This window comes from Saccoglossus kowalevskii, chromosome 6 (genome assembly GCF_978046115.1).
Source record: "Saccoglossus kowalevskii chromosome 6, keSacKowa6.1, whole genome shotgun sequence".
Taxonomy (NCBI): Eukaryota; Metazoa; Hemichordata; class Enteropneusta; family Harrimaniidae; genus Saccoglossus; species Saccoglossus kowalevskii.
The window spans coordinates 33,032,668-33,052,552 of NC_140646.1; the positions used below are offsets into that span (position 1 = coordinate 33,032,668).

At 36.7% G+C, this 19,885-nt stretch overlaps 1 protein-coding gene across 1 annotated transcript; it reads left to right on the forward strand.

Moving 5' to 3' along the window:
• The first annotated feature begins 4,397 nt into the window (after positions 1–4,397).
• LOC102804723 (procollagen C-endopeptidase enhancer 2-like) lies at positions 4,398–19,885 on the forward strand. Its single transcript, XM_085500400.1, has 7 exons — positions 4,398–4,454; positions 12,471–12,584; positions 13,125–13,264; positions 13,590–13,970; positions 14,907–15,186; positions 16,053–16,188; positions 18,823–19,885. Exons 2-6 carry the CDS (start codon positions 12,497–12,499, stop codon positions 16,181–16,183), a joined length of 1,020 nt encoding a protein of 339 aa, XP_085356526.1. The 5' UTR covers positions 4,398–4,454; positions 12,471–12,496; the 3' UTR covers positions 16,184–16,188; positions 18,823–19,885.

Sequence of the window (19,885 nt, forward strand, 5' to 3'; positions counted from 1 at the left end):
TCTGAACTGCTTTCACTTTGACCGCACTGTGTACGATATATCGTTTACAAAGCAAATAAATACGATAGGGTGTTGCGCATGCGCTTTTACTGTTCTTTTTCAAAATAGTGTGAAATAGGCTACCTTAGTATTGTTGCCATGGTACCGTCGCATCACCATGGTCACAATGGCCACATGCACTGCGTTGATTTGCAGAACTGGATATTGGTGATGCTTTCCTGTACCGAAGAATTTTACATTTTTCAATTTTGGGGGTTACTATGGCTCCAGATTTTTTTTATTTTTACATTTGCACAAGTACGTTTCACATTTTTACTTCAATGGCACTCGTAGAAAAATGTATAAAATCAAAATCAAAAATAAGGAATGTGCCCAATCTCAATCACATTACTATAATGCAAAGTCTTCAATGCAAAAATGAAAAACGTTTCGTATTGTTACTTGCACGATTCACGTTTCACTTTCATTAACATTGCCAAGGGCCTTGCATGATTTACATTTTTGCCACATTTCGCATAATTGTATTTTAATTAGTTCCTGACAACCTACTGTGGCAGGGTCGACAGTCGACAGGAACACGCCGGGGCTATGTAGTAAGTGAATCGAGATTCACTCATCCATCAACATGGAGAAATTTATCATTGTGACAAATATTAAAATAAATAAATTGATGACAATCTTCTAATATTGCAATGCCAAGCATTTATCCATGTGGTGATTCGTAGTTTGGCCATACCTGACACGTTTTATTATTGATGAAAATCAACAAAATATTCATAGCACTAATTAGTTTAGTCTCAATGGACAATGACTTTCTCACATTTCAGTTAGTGAATAATGACACGACACACCATATGAGTATTAAGGTACAAAACAAAATAAAACTTGGTTTAGCCTAAATAGAAATGTGACATTTTCTATTCTATTCTATTCTATTCTATTCTATTCTATTCTATTCTATTCTATTCTATTCTATTCTAATCTAATCTAATCTAATCTAATCTAATCTAATATAATCTAATCTAATCTAATCTAATCTAATCTAATCTAATCTAATCTATTCTAATCTATTCTATTCTATTAGCAGTTCAATTAGCTTGCACAAAAGCTCCACAGGGAGTAGGAACAATGTACATGTATTATTAAAATATAACAACATGTATATTGGCAGTATTTCATTTGTCTCCTCTCGCCGCCAATTTATTGAATGGAATGATCCACTTAGTCGTCTGTCGACCTTCATGATATACACGAAGGAGATAAATAAAAAATAAATTATATAATTATCATATATTCAATTTATTGTATGTTGTTTGTATGTTGTATCCTGTTGTCTGTGTGAGAACACTATGCACTGAATATACACGTGATCAGAGCGTCACTACAGATTACGAAACCTGAAAAATATTAAATAAAATAACGCAAATTGTTCTGTGAGGGAAATGACATGGTAATGTATTCTCTGTTGACTTTGAAAATATACCTATCTCTGAATGAACTTTCCCGTACATGCTCTTGAAACCTTCAATTTTGGTCCATCCTGCAAAATTTGGCATGTATATCTTTTTATTACTATGAACTTACAATATTGATATAAATGGTCCACTCAGACGGATGATTAAAGTAGGAGGGTCGTCACCTGCGCACGCGCGGAAATTGAGTCTCAAGCGACGATAACAACACACGCTAAAAACGCAAAGGCTCATGGGTAGACGCTTGTTTGTAAACAATGACACGCTATGGCCATCTGTCGCATGCGCAGGTAACGGCTCCCCCACTTTGAGTGCATGAATTTTTGATTTAGTCGCAAGGCTCATTGAGAATAGTCGGGTCTTAAAGTTTTTATCTAAACCAATGAGAAATGTATAATGTGGGAGGTGCTAAACAGTTAGATTAGCACCAAAACAATAGGTTTTTCCTTTCGTCATGGCGCGCATCAGTGTGTAGACGATTTTGCAACGCAATATTGCGTACCGGCTCAGCAACCAATCAGCGACGGCCTTACAGTTAGATGACCATTTCGGTTTCAAATACCCCAAGAAAGTGTTCTATTTTCTTCGTGTAATTAGGTGTTCGTTAGATTTTTCTACACAAAAACGGCGAATTCGGCCGAATTTTGTTATCGGCTGGCTTAATATTACTCCCAACGGATCGTATTTGTGTGAAAGATTGGCATTTTTGTCCTGATTTGTAGGAATCTGAAGAACGCGTTTCACAACTTGTCACTTATTTAGTTTTATGCCGCATTCAAGATGGCAGCCCCCATATAGTAAATATCGCATTTATTGTATTATCATTTGTGCGCCAGCTCACTGTGGTTAGACTCGGTCCAACGATTAGTCACTATTCCAGTCATCGAATACGAGTTTATATTCAGATTACCTTCTTCACAGACATTTCAATGTAAGCTACACTACAGTATTCTCTTACAATTTTACACCGTATGCACCTCCTCGTAACCATCTGATCGCTGTAGTTTCTGTCACAATGAAAATAAAAACGATTTTTCATTTATTTATACAGTGACCTCTCGCCAAGTCGCGGGATCCAAGAAAAAATCCGCGACTTACGGACGGGTCACTGTAATATGCGATTCTGATCAGTCAAACAACAAATTCTGGGAAGATTTCTCCAAGTTATTTTCATCTGATTTTATTTGGATGCAGTGATTTTTCAAATTGTTAGAACCGCATAATGGTAAAATAATGGTTCTTGTTGATGCCATTCAAGACAAAAAGTATTGAGTTCAGTTTTAATTTAGGAAATATATCTTGTGAATTTGAAATGAGTGATATTACAACTTCTTGAAGCATATTCCTTCCCATATGTGACTACGGCTTTTCCACATGCATGTTCCAGGCTCCAAAATACTGTGAGTTTTACTAATACATTATATCCCAGCAATCTTTCATATACTTGCATTTTGTATGTTTAATTCGAGTGTTTTTGTGCCTGATTATTGATTTTCTGTTGTAATTTATTCTAGACCCTAAAATTAAATTAAAGTAGTCAGTGGAGAAGTAGCTCACACTATGGAACATCAAGGAGATGTTTCGAGCTTCGCCCTCACAACACACCTCTGCTTCGTGGTGATCTTATACTAGTATACTGAAACAGTATACCTTGAAGTTTCAAGATGAGTATTGCAAGTGCTTGACTCTGTGTTTACATTCACTCTGTACTCGTATAATGAGAACAAACTAGCACAGGGGAACTTCTATTTGAAAGCTGTAAACACATGTGTGTCTCAATGGGTTTTTTTGAACCAAAGTTTCTTGAATGAGGTGCATTTTGAGCCAAATGTGTCTGGAAAAGACTATTCGTCTATTTTTGCATTTTCGGCTAGCGAAACAAAAGTATTTTTTACTTTGAAAATACATTTTAAAGTTCATTGTTCGAGCTTTTTAAATATATAGTTTTCTAGTGAACCCCATTGGTCAGCTTTACATTGTACCCGGTTTGCTTCATGACCAATGGAGTCGATTGGTTGGTGTAGTGGTTGGCGTATCAATCGTGCACACTGATCGAATCAAATACTCGGCGACTTGCAATTTTTCATGGCAGTTCTGATTTTTATTCTTTCATATCATAACGTCTAGGACATCGTTATAGTGTATTCCTATCTCTAATTACTCTACAGGTGCATCACGATATGGTGTATATTCTCTCTCTATATATATATTGTTGAATGATATGACAACCGACTAACATTGTAAATGGACATCAACTTTACATGTACATGCTATGTATTTCACTTTATCTTTGTGGCGACAGCAAAACTGTATCAACAATTTTAATTTGATGGATTTGCAATGAATAGAGAAGTTGTCAGATTTGATTTACAATTATCATGGATACACTTCAATAAATTCCGTGATAATCAAACGAACGAAACTGGGTCAACAAGCTTTTGTGTTAGAGCATCACAATGTCACAGAATTCTCTCCTTTTGGTCAATCACCATGGAGATGAAATAAATAAATAATTCTCTTGGCAACTGATTGTTCCTTATTATTGTGGTGTTGTTTTCAACTACTTAAGAACAACGGATAAGTGGCCACTTAATTATGCAAATTTGGGGTCAATATTTCCAACGAGATGTGATTTTTATGAGCGTACTTTTTAACGATAACCTTTTATAGACTGAAATATCTCCATCACTAACCATGATCACGGATCTTATCGCTAAAGTTGTCATACAACATACGTTCGAATTTCACGTAAGCAAATGTTGCACGCATGCGTATAACGGATAAGTGGCCACTTAATTATGCAAACCGTTATCACGGATCATACCGCTAAAGTTGTTGTGCAGCATACGTTCGAATTTCACGTATAGTATAATTCCTTTATTGAAGTACATACGTCACAAAGACCCCCTAGACTCGTGATATTTTAATTACTTCCTTGTACCGCCACCAGAGAGAGAGAGAGTTAGTGTGTGCATTCAACAGGTAAGTTTATGTTTTATTTTGTATCATTTATGTACGAGAATTCAACCTTGTGACAGAACTGTGAAAATAACTTGCATGTGGGTGTTATAAATAAAATAATATACTAAGTCGTTGTTTCGACTCGTACACCATATACGTAGCATACTGCAACCGTGACAAGACAGCTGACAAGACGTACGTTGAAATACCAGACATAAAAAACATACCACATAAATACAGTTGTTAGTCTTCTCGTGTTTAAATAAACAGGCAGTGGTTACCTCTGTTGATCGACTTAATTAGCTGATTACTAGCGTATGGCTGTGTTATGTCTGTCATCGTTTTGGCCCATGTGAGATCCTGGATGGAACTTGACTCAGTGATTTGGAACTAATTACGATGTAATCGTCGCTATTCGGACTACTATTTCTGACAGTTAGTATTCGCAGTTATTAATGTAGTGAACGATTAATCAAAAAATATTACATGTTCAGTACTTAGTGTGATTGGCTGTATGATTGAAGGTTACGCCCTAGAGTTTTTAAACTGCTTTGTAATTGGTTAAGGTTTTGAAAGTGAATAAAGTTGTTTTAGTTGGTCTTGGCGAGTACACGAGAAAAGACGCAGTCTAGGAGAGTCTTGAGGCAGTCTTGAGACGTAGTCTTGGACTAGTCTTGGGTCAGCCTTGCGATAGTCTTGGGTACTTTTCCCCAGGGCGCTGTGTCTTATAAAGTGCTCAACTGACCGACTAAGACGAAAGCTGAAACGTATTTTGTTGTGTGCGTCTATTTGACTGTAAAGTTTAAGTGACTTTCCCGAACCTGTACCTCAAGGGGACGAGATATAGAGACGATACGAGATTCCCCTCTGACACGTGTGGAGAAACTCAGAGGAGAAGAATTTCCCCCTGATACGTGGTGTGAGAACCCTTGGGCAGGTATTTAACACACATTGACATCCTGTGAAGAAAAGTGAAATGGCGAAGGTGTGTCTTTTTTGCGAACCGAACTAGCAGCTCGATGGCAGAGACAAAAACGCGCTTGACGACTAACGCTGTTAACTGTATGGCACCGATGAACAATGCTGAAGACATGAAGACTTCGGAACCCCTTAGAAAGGACGAGTATCGGATAGGACTGTATAATCAAGGTTAATTGAGCGACATTAAAGACAAGATGATGAAAAAGAACGACCCGGACTAACGAGACGACAAGAGATGAGACGCTTAGACTTTGATTAGAACTTTAGCTATCTGTGTATTGCTTAGAGAACCTCTCACTGGACACTGTAACGGACACTGTAACTCGAGGCGTTGAACTCTTTTTCAGAATCCCAACACTATTGTTTAGTATGTAACGTATTTCTTGCTTGCTTTTCCTATCGTTTTTACCGTGTTTTTTTGTGATGTTGAATTGTATGTTATGTAAGCGCCTAGATCTTTGTTTTGAACTGATATTTAGTGACGTGCGAGGTCCTTTATAACGAATTAAACGCGTTTCAGTGGACAAGTATTTGCAACACAGTGTTATGAGTTTTGTGAAGTTTTATGGTGTTTTAATGAGTTTATGAGTACGGAATATGACGGGAGGAATGATGCCCCCACGTGTTTTTAAGAGTTTTGAAATTTGTCGAGTACAGAGATACCAACGTTTTAAGAGTTGTTGTTGTTTACGTGTTGTTTTCGAAATACTTCTGACGCTTTTTGAGTTGAGAGCACCTTTGTAACGTTTTTTAATGTCTTTTTGAAATGAGAGTGTGGGGCGCCTATATATGTATTGTTTGATAACGCAAGCTTTTGTTCATGATTGACAGGATTATATGTGACTTAGTAGTGTCTATCGTTTTAGCCTTTTCCCGTCTTAATTGCCAGAGGAGTAATGTGTTATGATAGCTTTGTCTTTGCATTCTGTTTCCACGCCATATGAGTTTCGTTTAGATTAACGACTTGTGAGTTCAGTTGAAGTTTATAAGCGTATATGAAAGGAGTTTGATTAATAGCTTGTTTATTCATTGTTTATTAGTTACCGCTTACAATGATTTAACCGAGAGACGCATCCCTGGTAATCACGTGATCGTGCTGTCGACGGCCGCGATTGGCCGATCGCTTGGTTACACAGCCACGCCTTAGTTTTTGTTGTTGACCTTTTGATATAGAGTTTGTAACCTTAGTAACGAGAGACAGTGCAGCGAAGGGTTACATCAGCGGACCGTTTTGAGAAAAGTGAGTCGATTGGTAGCCTTTCCCTTGTTTTTTGATTTATAGTCGTTAGTATTTGTGACTTTATAACCATTGTATTTAGACTTATAATTATTGTATTTTAATCAGTGTGTTTTACTCTTTTGATTTATACCTTTTATTAGTATTGTGTTTAACCCGTATGACGATGAATAGCTGACGGTATCTTTGATTTATGAACGTGCAATGCCTGGAGGCATGGCTCAGTTTTAGTGAAGGGATGCATGATGAAATTGTTTGTACGTATCTGTTGATCGACTTAATTAGCTGATTACTAGCGAATGGCTGTGTTATGTCTGTCATCTTTTTGGCCCATGTGAGGTCCTGGACAGAACTCGCTATTCGGACTACTATTTCTGACAGTTGATATTCACAGTTATTAATATAGTGAACGATTAATCAAAAAATATGACGTGTTCAGTACTTAGTGTGATTGGCTGTATGATTGAAGGTTACGCCCTAGAGTTTTTAAACTGCTTTGTAATTGGTTAAGGTTTTGAAAGTGAATAAAGTTGTTTTAGTTGGTCTTGGCGAGTACACGAGAAGAGACGCAGTCTAGGAGAGTCTTGAGGCAGTCTTGAGACGTAGTCTTGGACTAGTCTTGGGTCAGCCTTGCGATAGTCTTGGGTACTTTTCCCCAGGGCGCTGTGTCTTATAGAGTGCTCGACTGACTGACTAAGACGACAGCTGAAACGTATTTTGTTGTGTGCGTCTATTTGACTGTAAAGTTTAAGTGACTTTCCCGATCCCGTACCTCAAGGATATAGAGACGATACGAGATTCCCCCTGACACATGTGGAGAAACTCAGAGGAGAAGAAATTCCCCCTAATACAGCTACTAAATTAACTAGTATGATTTATACTTGTATAAAAGATATGGTGTGCAAGTCAAAACAGTCAAATGAATGTTTTCGAAATTTTTGGTTTGATAAAGAATGACTAATCATCAAACGCGCAGTCAGTAAAGCGCTTAATCACTATAGTCATACAAAAAGTCAGAACAGTCTTTAATATTACCTTCTATCTAAACAAAAACTCATTAAAGAGAAAAAAGCAAAATTTCAAAAGCTCAGAAGGGACGAACTAATTAACCTGTCCAAACAGAAAACTCTCATAAATTTTAGATGAAAATTAATGTTTCAGAAAATATTACTATGGAGGAATGGTCACATTATTTTACTAATTTGTTTAACCCGGTTCTTGAGAAAAATGAATATTACAATGATTTTTACTCATCAATCAAATATCATAAGATTATAAGACTGATTTAGATATAGAGGATATTGGTATACCTGATGTAGATTTGGAATTAGCAGAATTTAAACAACCAATTACTATGACAGAGGTGAAGAAAAATTTGGACAAACTGAAGGCTAATAAATCACCTGGCCCAGAGTTTTAGAAATTTGCACCTTTAGACATCTGTGATCTGTTGTACATTCTATATAACAAAGTTTTTGATCAAGGGGTGTTTCCTATAGAGTGGAGTAGGGGATTAATTTCCCCAGTGTACAAAAAGGGTTGCAGGGATGACCCAGCAAACCATCGAAGTATAATGCTTTTGAATACTATAAGTAAAGTATACACAAGTATTCTCAGTGATAGGTTAAGTAATTGGTTGAATCGATATAATAAAATAATTGAGGAACAAAGTGGATTTCAAAAAGGTAAATCAACTTTGAATAATATTTTTGTTCTCTATACCCAGTGGCGGATCCAGCAAAATGTATTGGGGGGCCAAGCTTCGCTTAAGATATACGGAGCGAAAATCGCAGAGAAGCTATGCGTAATCCAGATGATATGAACCGTCATGAGTTTGGGGGGGGGCATGGCCCCCTGCCCCCTCCCCCTCTGGATCCGCCACTGTCTATACCATTGTAGAAAATTATGTTTATACTCTTGGAGCTAGATTCTATTGTGCCTTTATTGACTATGAAAAGGCATATTATAGTGTACACAATTGTTCATTATTTTATAAGTTGTCAACAATTGGGATTAAGGGGAAACTGTTTAAATAACTTTATTCTATGTATCAAAATATTAAGGCTGCTGTGAAAAATCCAATAGGAGTTACTGAATTTTTCCATATTAATGTTGGGCTGCAGCAGGGTTCTGTTATATCACCTTTACTGTTTTGCTTTTATATAAATGACCTTAAGAGTGCCCTCCAACAAGGACAGGAATCCGTTGTGTATATAAATACTTTAAAACTTTTTTATTTGTTATATCCGGACGATTTGGTGTTGTTCAGCAGCACACCTTTTAGATTACAAAGATTACTTTATAACTTAGTAGATTATTGTCTAAAATGGAGACTTAATATTAATCTGAAGAAATAAAAAATCATTGTTTTCCGAGAAGGGGGTCGTCTGAAAAAATATGAAAAATGTTTTTTTATGAGGGGTAAAGAAATTGAAATTGTAGCAAAATATAGTTATTTAGGCATAGTTTTTTCGAGTTCGGGGAAATGGTTTCAAACACAGAAAGATATCTCGGAGCGAGCTAATAAAGCACTATTTTGTTTGGAAAAAAACATTATGGGGTTGGGGGACTGCAGCCTGATCTTGCATGCAAAGTATTTGACTGTAAAATATTGCCAATTTTGTTATATGGTAGTTGTGTGTGTGGAATGCGGGGTGTAATAGCTGACATAGAAAAAGTACAAAATAAGTTTTGTAAATTTCTATTGAGAGTTAGTTTCAACGCTTCCAATGCTGCAGTAAGGGGTGAATTAGGAAGACACTCAGTTAGAGTTTATGTTAATATTGAAATGGTAAGATTTTGGCTGAAACTGATTCAAGAGGGCGGCTCAGCTATTTTAAAGGAATGTTATAATTATCTATACAATAGGGCAGAAGGGGGGTCTAGGTGTTGGGCTTTAGAGGTAAAAAATATGTTATATACATCTGGTTATGGACATGTATGGTATGAACAAAGAATTGATAATAGCGAGATGTTCTTCAGTGAATTTAAAAGAAGATATATTTGATATATCTAGACAGAATTGGTGTGCAGAAATTAATACAAATGTAAAGCTTCAAACGTATTGCATGTTTAAACAAGATTTAATATGTGAAAGATATCTTGATGCTATTTCGTTGGCTACTCCTATCTATTCATGTGCTATAACTAGACTTAGAATTTCCTGTCATCCCCTAGAAATTGAAAATGGTAGAACATTGCGTATTCCACGTGACCAAAGGTTATGTTCATTTGGTTGTAGGGTCACAGAGGACGAATACCATTTTACTATGGTTTGTCCAAAATATGAAGCACAACATTCTACCAAAATATTATTTTTCACCACCAACCAAGATGAAATTCATTGCATTGCTACAGAGTACTAACTCATATATTTTATTTGGGTAAATATTTGTTTAAATAGAAGTATAATTTGAAGTATTTGTATCTTGTAATTTTAAAGCGACCGTGTGTAATTTAAGTTTTGAAATGTAACAGTACTTTAGGCCGGTAGCCATATAGTGCGGAATAAAGAAATAAAAAAAACTCGTCGTTTGTGCTACGAAAAGTAAAGAAAATGAGCTCTCACTTTGAAAACAGCCAGAATTAACGCGTGCACTTTTCTGATGGGCGTCTTTGAAAGTAGTAACAATGTGACGCATCGACCAATCAACGACGAGTATAAGATCGCATGGTGGCCGAGATATATTCGTAGAAATAGAACTCTGCACAGGAGATTGGGCTAATCTCCTTCCATAGGTCTTTGTGCTTTGCGTAATGACAAGTAACACGTATCGAACTGTTTGGAATTGGAGATTGAGCCTAAGTGTGTCGTTCAGTTGTTTACAAACAAGCGTCTACCCATGAGCCTTTGTGTTTTTAGCCTGCGTTGTTGTCGTCAATCCCGCGCGTGCGCGGGTGAGCACCCCTCCACTTTAAAACGTACAGTTACTAAGATGTGTAGATTCTCCACAGTCCCACTGGCCTAATGTTTGTTTTACAACTAAAATTATTTAATGTAATACGTTTGAGAAATGCCGGAGGCATTCATTTGAGGCCCGTACGTGACCAAGGCACCAAGAACCCAGCTTGCGGGGTGTATCTCCATGGAAACGTCAAATCGCGAGGTTTTTAAATGTCACGCATGTGTTTGTTAATTCGATCGTTCTGTGTCGATGTATCCTGACCACTATCTAATAATCTATCTCCAGAACTTGGCCAATTTCCATTTTTTACCTCAAAGACAGTGCGGAGTCGATGTCATTCCATCTTCGGGATGTACGTCAAAGATCCGATCAAAGATTCTCCAAACATTTCACTCACCAACCTCTGACGAAGGTCCTGCGACTTGCAATTGGTTGGTAATTTCATGACGTTATTCTATCTGTCAATCACCTTGATTAAGGCAAATAATGTAGCTGTTGATCTGCAGCGGCCCGGGAATCGATTATGATTGGTTAATGTTAATGAGCTGCCCCATCTAATCTGAAAGCGCGGTAGTCGTCGCACTGCGCATGTTCGACATTTGTGTTGATAAACGTTGATTTCCCCACAATCCAATGCGCTCTTCAAATGGAAATCACAAGTACGAGGTTTGACCTGGGCGCGACTTGCACTGATTACCGCCGGTTACTCCTTCGATACCTTCCAATCACTTGAAAATTACCTAATTACAACTTGGAAACGTGTCAGTTCGTACTCGTTGATCTGCGCAACAGTCAAAATCGCCATCTTTGTTTATATGAGACCCATATATCTCGCACATGCGCAGCGCGGTGACTACCACGCTTTAATCTTTTTTTTTCTTTACCAGCTTTTTATTCTGAAATTTTAAGTTTTTGGTATGAACTACTAGCATTCTGTCATGGCCCACCCAGTAATTTAAATGAGGTCAGAAATCAGAAATACTGCGGAATAATAGATACATTTTAATTGGTGGAAAACCAGTGTGTTATTTACACTGGCTAAATAATGGGGTAAAATGCATACAACATTTATTAAATACAGATGGTAATTTTATGTCATATGAACAATTTATAGAGAAATACACAATTAAGACAGATTTTGTGACTTTTAATGCTATTCTGCATGCAATTCCAGCTTATTGGAAGTCCAAATTAGTTGCTGGAAATATCAATGCGAATTTAACTAAAAAAATAAATGATACAGTTGTTGGTGGTAAAACAAGAGAGATTAGTTATTAGTTGAAAAACGTTTTGAAACGCCAATATCCATGTCTAAATATAAAGCAACTGTGTATGCGAGTGATACAATTGGTTGGAGATGTATCTGGAAATTGGCGTACAACGGAGAAAAACTGCACATTTTTCAATTTTGGCAACCAACAATTATCTTTTCCAAAATAAAATCCGATTGGACAATCGTTGTAAATATTGTAAACAAAAAGGAACAATTGAACATCTCTTCTGGGAATATACAACCACAATTTCGTTTTGGAAATTATTTCAAAACTATTGGGGGCTATACCAGGAAGTGATAATATTGTTCTAAGCTGTGAACGTATTGTCTTTGGATTCCCCCCAAAAATGTATGCTATTAAACCATCTTATTTTAATAGGTAAATATGTTTTATATATCTGCCGCTTTACAAATGTGACGCCTTCTCTTGATTATTTTATAAAGATTGTCAAAGAAAAGAAATCTATTGAAAAAAAATGTCTTGAACGAAACACAGTGCGTTGGCACGGTTGTTGGAATCATCATTCCCTGTACTAAACTATTTTTGTAATGTTTTGTATGTCGTGTCTGTGACATTTTTACTGTTATGTGAACCATTGCAATTATTATTAGAAAATATTGCGTCTGTTTTAATTATTTAGGCTCCTGCAAACATAGTGTAATTGCGATGACTGACGGTCGATTCGTTCAGCTTTTCACTCTATGTGTGATGTCACTGGTAACATGCCATGCTGAATCACAGCAACTTGGTAAAGGTAAGACATGATTTACATGCAATAACGCTTTCAATAAATCGCGCCCTCTATCGAGGATGCGAGGATTATGTAAAATCTATAAAATATACCACTTTCCCGGAAGTAGCGAGCCTGGGTAGTCTGGTACCCTGTCCCAATTTCAACGCTGAGGGCGGTTAAGAAAGCAATTTTATTCTTGTGACGTCGATTGGTTCATGGTACAGCCGGAAAAACTATATCACGCATGGATGTGTAAATGACCCCCATATCCGGCACGCGCTCGTTAATCTATTACGCCCGTTCATCTGTTGTTAGAAGGCGCTTGTAGAAAGAGTCTGCAACCCACGTGATGTTTTACCTTATTTATTTAGCCCTACTTATATAAGATACGCCATAGTATAGTAGTCTTTGGTGAGTGGTCTGAATCATTCTTGTTATCAGAAGAAAACGTGAACAGTCGCCATTGCTGCAATGGAAACCTTCGTTACATAAATGACATAGAAGCACAGAATACTTTCCATTAAATAATATGTTCAATCCATAAATATGAATATTTAATAGAGAGAAGAGAAACTGTGGAATGTGGTGGGAATTTCTACGGAGAGTACGGAATTATAAAATCACCAAACTATCCAGGAAACTATGCGAACGATTTGGAGTGCAATTATAGCATAAGTGTATCTCATGAAAAAAAATTACAGGTAAGTTAGCTTACTATACTCTATATTATCTAGTCTTCTGAATCGATGCGTATATAAAAAAACATCACGACTCACGGTGACAAACTCCACATATTCGTTCAATTCGTGTTGTTAATGGATCAAATTGTTGTGAATTGTTAATATTTAAAGCGGGGGAATCGTCACCTACGCATGCGTCAAGTGGCCATAGTGTGTTTACAAACAAGCGTCTATCAATGAGCCTTTGCGTTCTTAGCGTGCTATCATCGCTTGGGACTAAATTCCCGCGCATGCGCAGGTGACGGCTCTCCCGCTTTAAACCTACATATATCATTTTTTTCTCCAGTTGGAATTTTCCGATTTTGCAACGGAATCTGATTACGACATGGTCAGTGTCTACGATGAATATGATATACTTCTTGGTACATACTCGGATACATATATACCAGGTCTGATGTCGTCGTCCGGCCCAAGCATGACAGTGTCATTCACAACTGACTCTTCGGTAGTGAATCGTGGGTTTATTGCACGTTACTGGGCAACCGAGATGTTGTTATCCACGCCTGCTACTCTGAGTCCACCTCTGCCACTAACACAGTACTGTGACACAATGGTTCACACTGCTGATATCGGTGTAATTACTTCGCCCAATTATCCTGATGATTATCCTAATGACCAAGACTGCTACTATCGCATCACAATTCGTGATTATGATAAGGTTATAGAGGTAATTAAAAATGTGGGTTGTACGTTCTAAACATGATGTGTAGTGTTCAAGAGGCTCGGTCACACGTGCGTATATTTTGTAGGGTGATGGTCGTCACGCAGTCAACAATTTCACATCAACAAACAATATATTTTACACGCGTTGTTTACGTCGCTATGAATCCTATATCACATAGGACTCGACGTGACGACCACAGCCCTTAAAAGAACACCTTCCGACCTACGGATAATTAATAAGCGCAGCACTAAATCCATATACCGCTGAGGACGTACTTCAAACTGGTGTTATACAAACAACCCTATCAATCAATTTAGATTTTGGTCGACCAAGTAATTAGGGCCATCCTTCCCAGTTACCAGCGCATGCCACGTGACATATTCATACTACTGCAACAATTCCCCGTTATATTATACATTTTTATACAAATAAGCAGAAATAAAGAATGTACCATGTTAACAAAATGAGAATGAAAATGTACTGCATTTATAATGAATGTTCAGTATGATATGGGGTGAGAATACCACCAAAATTACCTCGATCAGTTATTATTTCATTATTTCGTAGTTATGTGTTTATGTCAATACTAATGTAATTACATTGTTTTTGCAATTATTGACTTATTTCGACTTTATTATTCGAATGATGTGTAATATTTTATTTTACTAATGTTGTATCTGTGGTATTGGATCGAACACGACGAGTTACGTGACTACAGGCCTTTAACACTACACCGTTATTTTATACAGGTATAATGAAAGCAAACGATAAAAGTAGCTTAAACATGCAATGTTTGGGGTGTCACTATGGATCAAAACATCTGCTGTATTAAAACATATATATATATATATATATATATATATATATATATATATATATATATATATATATATATATATATATATATATATATATATATATATATCTCTTATTTACCAGTTACGAGCCGATGAGTTTTCCACTGAAGAGAGCTCTGATTACCTTTACATATATGATGGTTCTAGCACGTCAGCTTCACCGATTGCATCCTACTCTGGATATGCACAGGGATTTCTTGTTTCCTCATCCGGAAAATCGATGACTTTACATTTCCATAGTGATGGCTCAATGACACGTAAAGGATTCAGAATCAGATATACTGCAATGTACAGAGATGATGTTTGGGATTCCTCATATAATTATGCGGACTCGGACACCGGGGATAACAATCATTCGCCAGGTAAGTGAAAAGTTGCATCACGCTTTATGAAACTCGGTATTAAAATAGCATGTGTTGGATTCATTATTAGTATTATAAATACCTTACAATAGTATCACTATTAGGAAGACAATAGTACAATGATATTTACAAGGCGTGTAACCTTCATCAATTTGTATCGAACAATATATATATATATATATATATATATTATACATCTATCACCGTAACGCCATAAGGTACAGCGTGCCGTAATTTTGTGGTATTTTACGGGGTATTTTCATCTTACCATATAAAGAAATGCGAATTCCAAATATGGAATGATTACGCGCGTAAGCGTCCTCTATTAATAGAAACAGACATGCCTGCTACCAGGGTTGGATCAGACTCCATACAAAGAAGTTCGCAGATTCTGTTCTAAACTTTTTGGATTTCCGCATTCCCATGATGTATCCTTGGAAGGAAAAGATGTATAATAATAAGGTTATTACGAGAATACCTCAAAGTATGCACTCAGACAGTACGCCGTCGCATCGACGTCCGCTGCGCGTCGATCGATAATCCCGCTGTACCGTCTTCGTGCATACTTTGAGGTATCCTCGTAATAACCTCATAATCTAAGGTTTAAAGTTTACATACCATATGCAGTTTGGTAAGCTTATATAAAAAACAAATAGAACACGATTTCAGTCGCCAATTGAAATTTATGAACCTAATGGTGACATGACAGTAAGAGTGGAAACTTCTTATTCAACATTCGCCCTAGAATATAATGATATGTTTGTTGTTATCTTGCTCACTATTCTATTATTGTTTCAATTATTACTGTTATATATACACATGTACATATAAACAAACCTAAATAATTAATTCCTATACATTCTAAGGCACCTCAATGGCAGGCTTCATTATCGCGTGCTGCGTGGGAGTTATCGTGATTACTATTGGGATAATTGCTGGCTGTGTGACTTACAGAAAACAGACACGTCCTCCCCATGGCTGCACAACCTCTATTTAGTCACAGTAAGTATAAACAAGGCATACCTATAATATGGTTTTCAACGTAAAATATTCTGCATATACTTTTTCCACCCCCCTTCATTTTTTTTCTGAAATAGGTGCTTGTGTTTGGCTTATCTGCATACAGGGCATATATTGTTTCGAAAGTTGTTCCTTAATTGGCATGTTTCAGAAATCGTAATACGTGACACATGGTGGCATTCGTTTATTCAATTGTATAATGCGTTAACAAACTTGAGATTAGGACAAAGTGTTGAATTCTAAAGAGAGAAAAAACGTTGAAAACGATGCACAGGTTTTCTAAAACACCAATATTTTGCTATTTTATTTATTACAACAAAACAAACATTTGCACTTTAGAAATTGTTGCCCTCTGAAATACGTGGCATGTCGCCATTCGATTATTGTATAATTCGTTAATGAACTTACGATTAGGGCAAAATGTCGAATTCCAAATGTTGAAAACGATGCACAGGATTTATAAAACACCAATATTTTGCTACACAACAAAACAAACATTTATACTTATGAAATTAATTCACCTAGAGGTGCACCTGGTGGTCATTCGTTTATTTGATTTTCATCACAACAATAGACTTATAAAAAGTGACTGAAAATAAAGGTGTATTATATTATACTGAAAGTGTTCAACCAGAAAATTAAATTTGAAAATTTGCTTCAATTTTTTTTAATTTTCAATTTCAAATTGTAGACACATTAATAAATAGCAGTTTTGCCAACAAACCGACTTGGTGAGTATACAGACCATACGGACTGTATTTTGAGCCAGAAAACAATTCTGTGTAAATGGAAATTATGCACATCTATCTTATACATTCTGTGTGGGGAGTTAAAAAAAGTGGAGCAGTTTTGCACAATTGTGTAATTAGATATGTATTACAAACAATGTCTATTTTTAGTCCCCGTTCGGACGTAGTCCGAAAACGGGGACTTATGGTTTGCCCTGTGTGCGTCCGTGCGTCCGTGCGTCCGTGCATCCGTGCGTCCGTGCGTCCGTGATCACCTGTATCTCGAACATGCATGGACCGATTAAGTTCAAACTTCACTCATACATCACACATTATATGGGACATATGCACATGCATTTTTTTCATGATCCGATTAACGATAGCCGAATAGCGGCCATTTTAAGGCCGAAAATGCATCAAAATCGCACATTTTCACCATTCCGGACCCGGATCTCAGTTATGCATGGACAGATTTTGTTTAAATTTGGTACATACATTAAACATAATAGGACCTTGATGCACGTCTTTTTTTTTTTGGATCGGGTTCGAAATAGCCGACTGGCGGCCATTTTGTTTTAAAGAATTCAGTTCTGGATCCGTATCTGAGACATGCTTGGATTGATCGAGTTCAAACTTCACACACACAAGGTACATCATGTCACAAATATGTATGTGCATTTGTTTCATGATCTCATTAACGATAGCCAAATGGCGGCCGCTTTAAGGTCGAAAATGCATTGAAATCACACATTTTCACCATTCCGGACCCGGATCTCAGTTATGCATGGACGGATTTCATTCAAATTTGGTACATACATTAAACATAATAGGACCTTGATGCACGTCATTTTTTTTTTCGGATCAAGTTCGAAATGGCCGACTGGCGGCCATTTTGTTTTAAAGAATTCAGTTCTGGATCCGTATCCGAGACATGTCTGGATTGATCAAGTTCAAACTTCACACACACAAGGTACATCATGTCACAAATATGTATGTGCATTTGTTTCATGATCTCATTAACGATAGCCAAATGGCGGCCACTTTAAGGCCGAAAATGCATTGAAATCGCACATTTTCACCATTCCGGACATGGATCTCAGTTATGCATGGATGGATTTCATTCAAATTTGGTACATACATTAAACATAATAGGACCTTGATGCACGTCATTTTTTTTTCCGGATCAAGTTCGAAATAGCCGACTGGCGGCCATTTTGTTTTAAAGAATTCAGTTCTGGATCCGTATCCGAGACATGCTTGGATTGATCGAGTTCAAACTTCACACACACAAGGTACATCATGTCACAAATATGTATGTGCATTTGTTTCATGATCTCATTAACGATAGCCAAATGGAGGCCGCTTTAAGGCCGAAAATGCATTGAAATCGCACATTTTCACCATTCCGGACCCGTATCTCAGTTATGCATGGATGGATTTTGTTCAAATTTGGTACATACATTAAACATAATAGGACCTTGATGCACGTCTTTTTTTTTTCGGATCAAGTTTGAAATGGCCGACTGGCGGCCATTTTGTTAAAGAATTCAGTTCTGGATCCGTATCCAAGACATGTCTGGATTGATCAAGTTCAAACTTCACACACACATGGTACATCATGTCACAAATAGATATGTGCCTTTGTTTTATGATCTGCTTAACAATAGCGAAATGATGGCCATTTTAAGGCCGAAAATGCATCAAAATCACGTATTTTCACAATTCCAGAACCGGATCTCAGTCATGCATGGATGGATTTTGTTCAGATTTAGCACAATGTGTTGTACATATGCAGGTGCATTTCGGTCATGATCTGCTTTGAATGTATATGTCACTCAAATATGAACGGAACGGGGACGTGTCATTGACAATGACTTGTTTTTTACAGAACATGAGACACAATGTAATAATCGGAAACAAGTATCATCTGCATCGTGATACAATATAACAACTGTGAAGGCACTACAATATATTCAGCGGGTCAGTAGAATTTTAAAGAGGCAACCACAGCGTGAACCCATAACCCAGCATTTCTGCAATCGCTTTGAAAATAGTTTTATTGTTGTGATTTTAAATATCAAATTATGCGATGTTTGTAAAGTTGTCGTATTGATTTTTTAACACGTGGTTTTAATGTATGGGGTGTTTTATATACTGTATACAAATAATAAAATGGTGTTTTTATAACGACGCTAATAAACCATTCCCCACTCACTGCGAGATCCCACCTTATGCGCGAAATCGAACGTAAAAACAAGACAAAGGTCAAAGCGTCGTGGTGGCACCAAACCGCGAAAGTATTTTGAAGGTATTCCACGTTTAATAATGTGCTATATATATATATGTATGATGAAATTTTTAATAAAGTAAAGTTTTCTTAGTACTCATTTCTCTGAGACCGGCATTTTAAAATTGAGCTATAAAGAAATATTTTAAATTCAAAATCAAATTGTTCGGGTTTTTTTCAGCAGATGCGTATGTTCGTTCTGCGTTTTTCACGTGATTTTTCCAACGAGATCCCGCAGTGAACGGACAATCACCTACATTGTATTACAAAATGATCATCAATTTACACAATAGTCTTGTGATTGATCACAACCAAGATGTTTAATATTATCAGAATAATCACTGGTAAGAGTTAGTTTGTGTCGGAGCACCATTCACTTCAGAATTATAAAAAGATACTGCGATTTATTTTACAGTTCACGGAATGTGACTGGAATCTTTGCACCTTTACCGAAATAAATTCGATTTATTTTTATTGGTTGGCATATGTATATACAAACATATGGGGAGGTTTATCACGTGGGTTAAATATGACGATGTTCAATTCCGCATGAATTTGTAAATTTGTATTTAAGTTAAAATTTTTAATTGTCATTACTGCTGTCATCAGTGCTGTTTTATTTTCACTTGCGTTATTCTTTTGAAATAAATGTACTTACTGTAAA

Coding starts and splice junctions, on each gene's coding strand:
- LOC102804723 (XM_085500400.1), top strand. CDS start 12,497: ATGACTGACGGTCGATTCGTTCAGCTTTTCACTCTATGTGTGATGTCA. Junction 12,585..13,124: donor ATCACAGCAACTTGGTAAAG/GTAAGACATGAT, acceptor AATATTTAATAG/AGAGAAGAGAAACTGTGGAA. Junction 13,265..13,589: donor CTCATGAAAAAAAATTACAG/GTAAGTTAGCTT, acceptor TTTTTTCTCCAG/TTGGAATTTTCCGATTTTGC.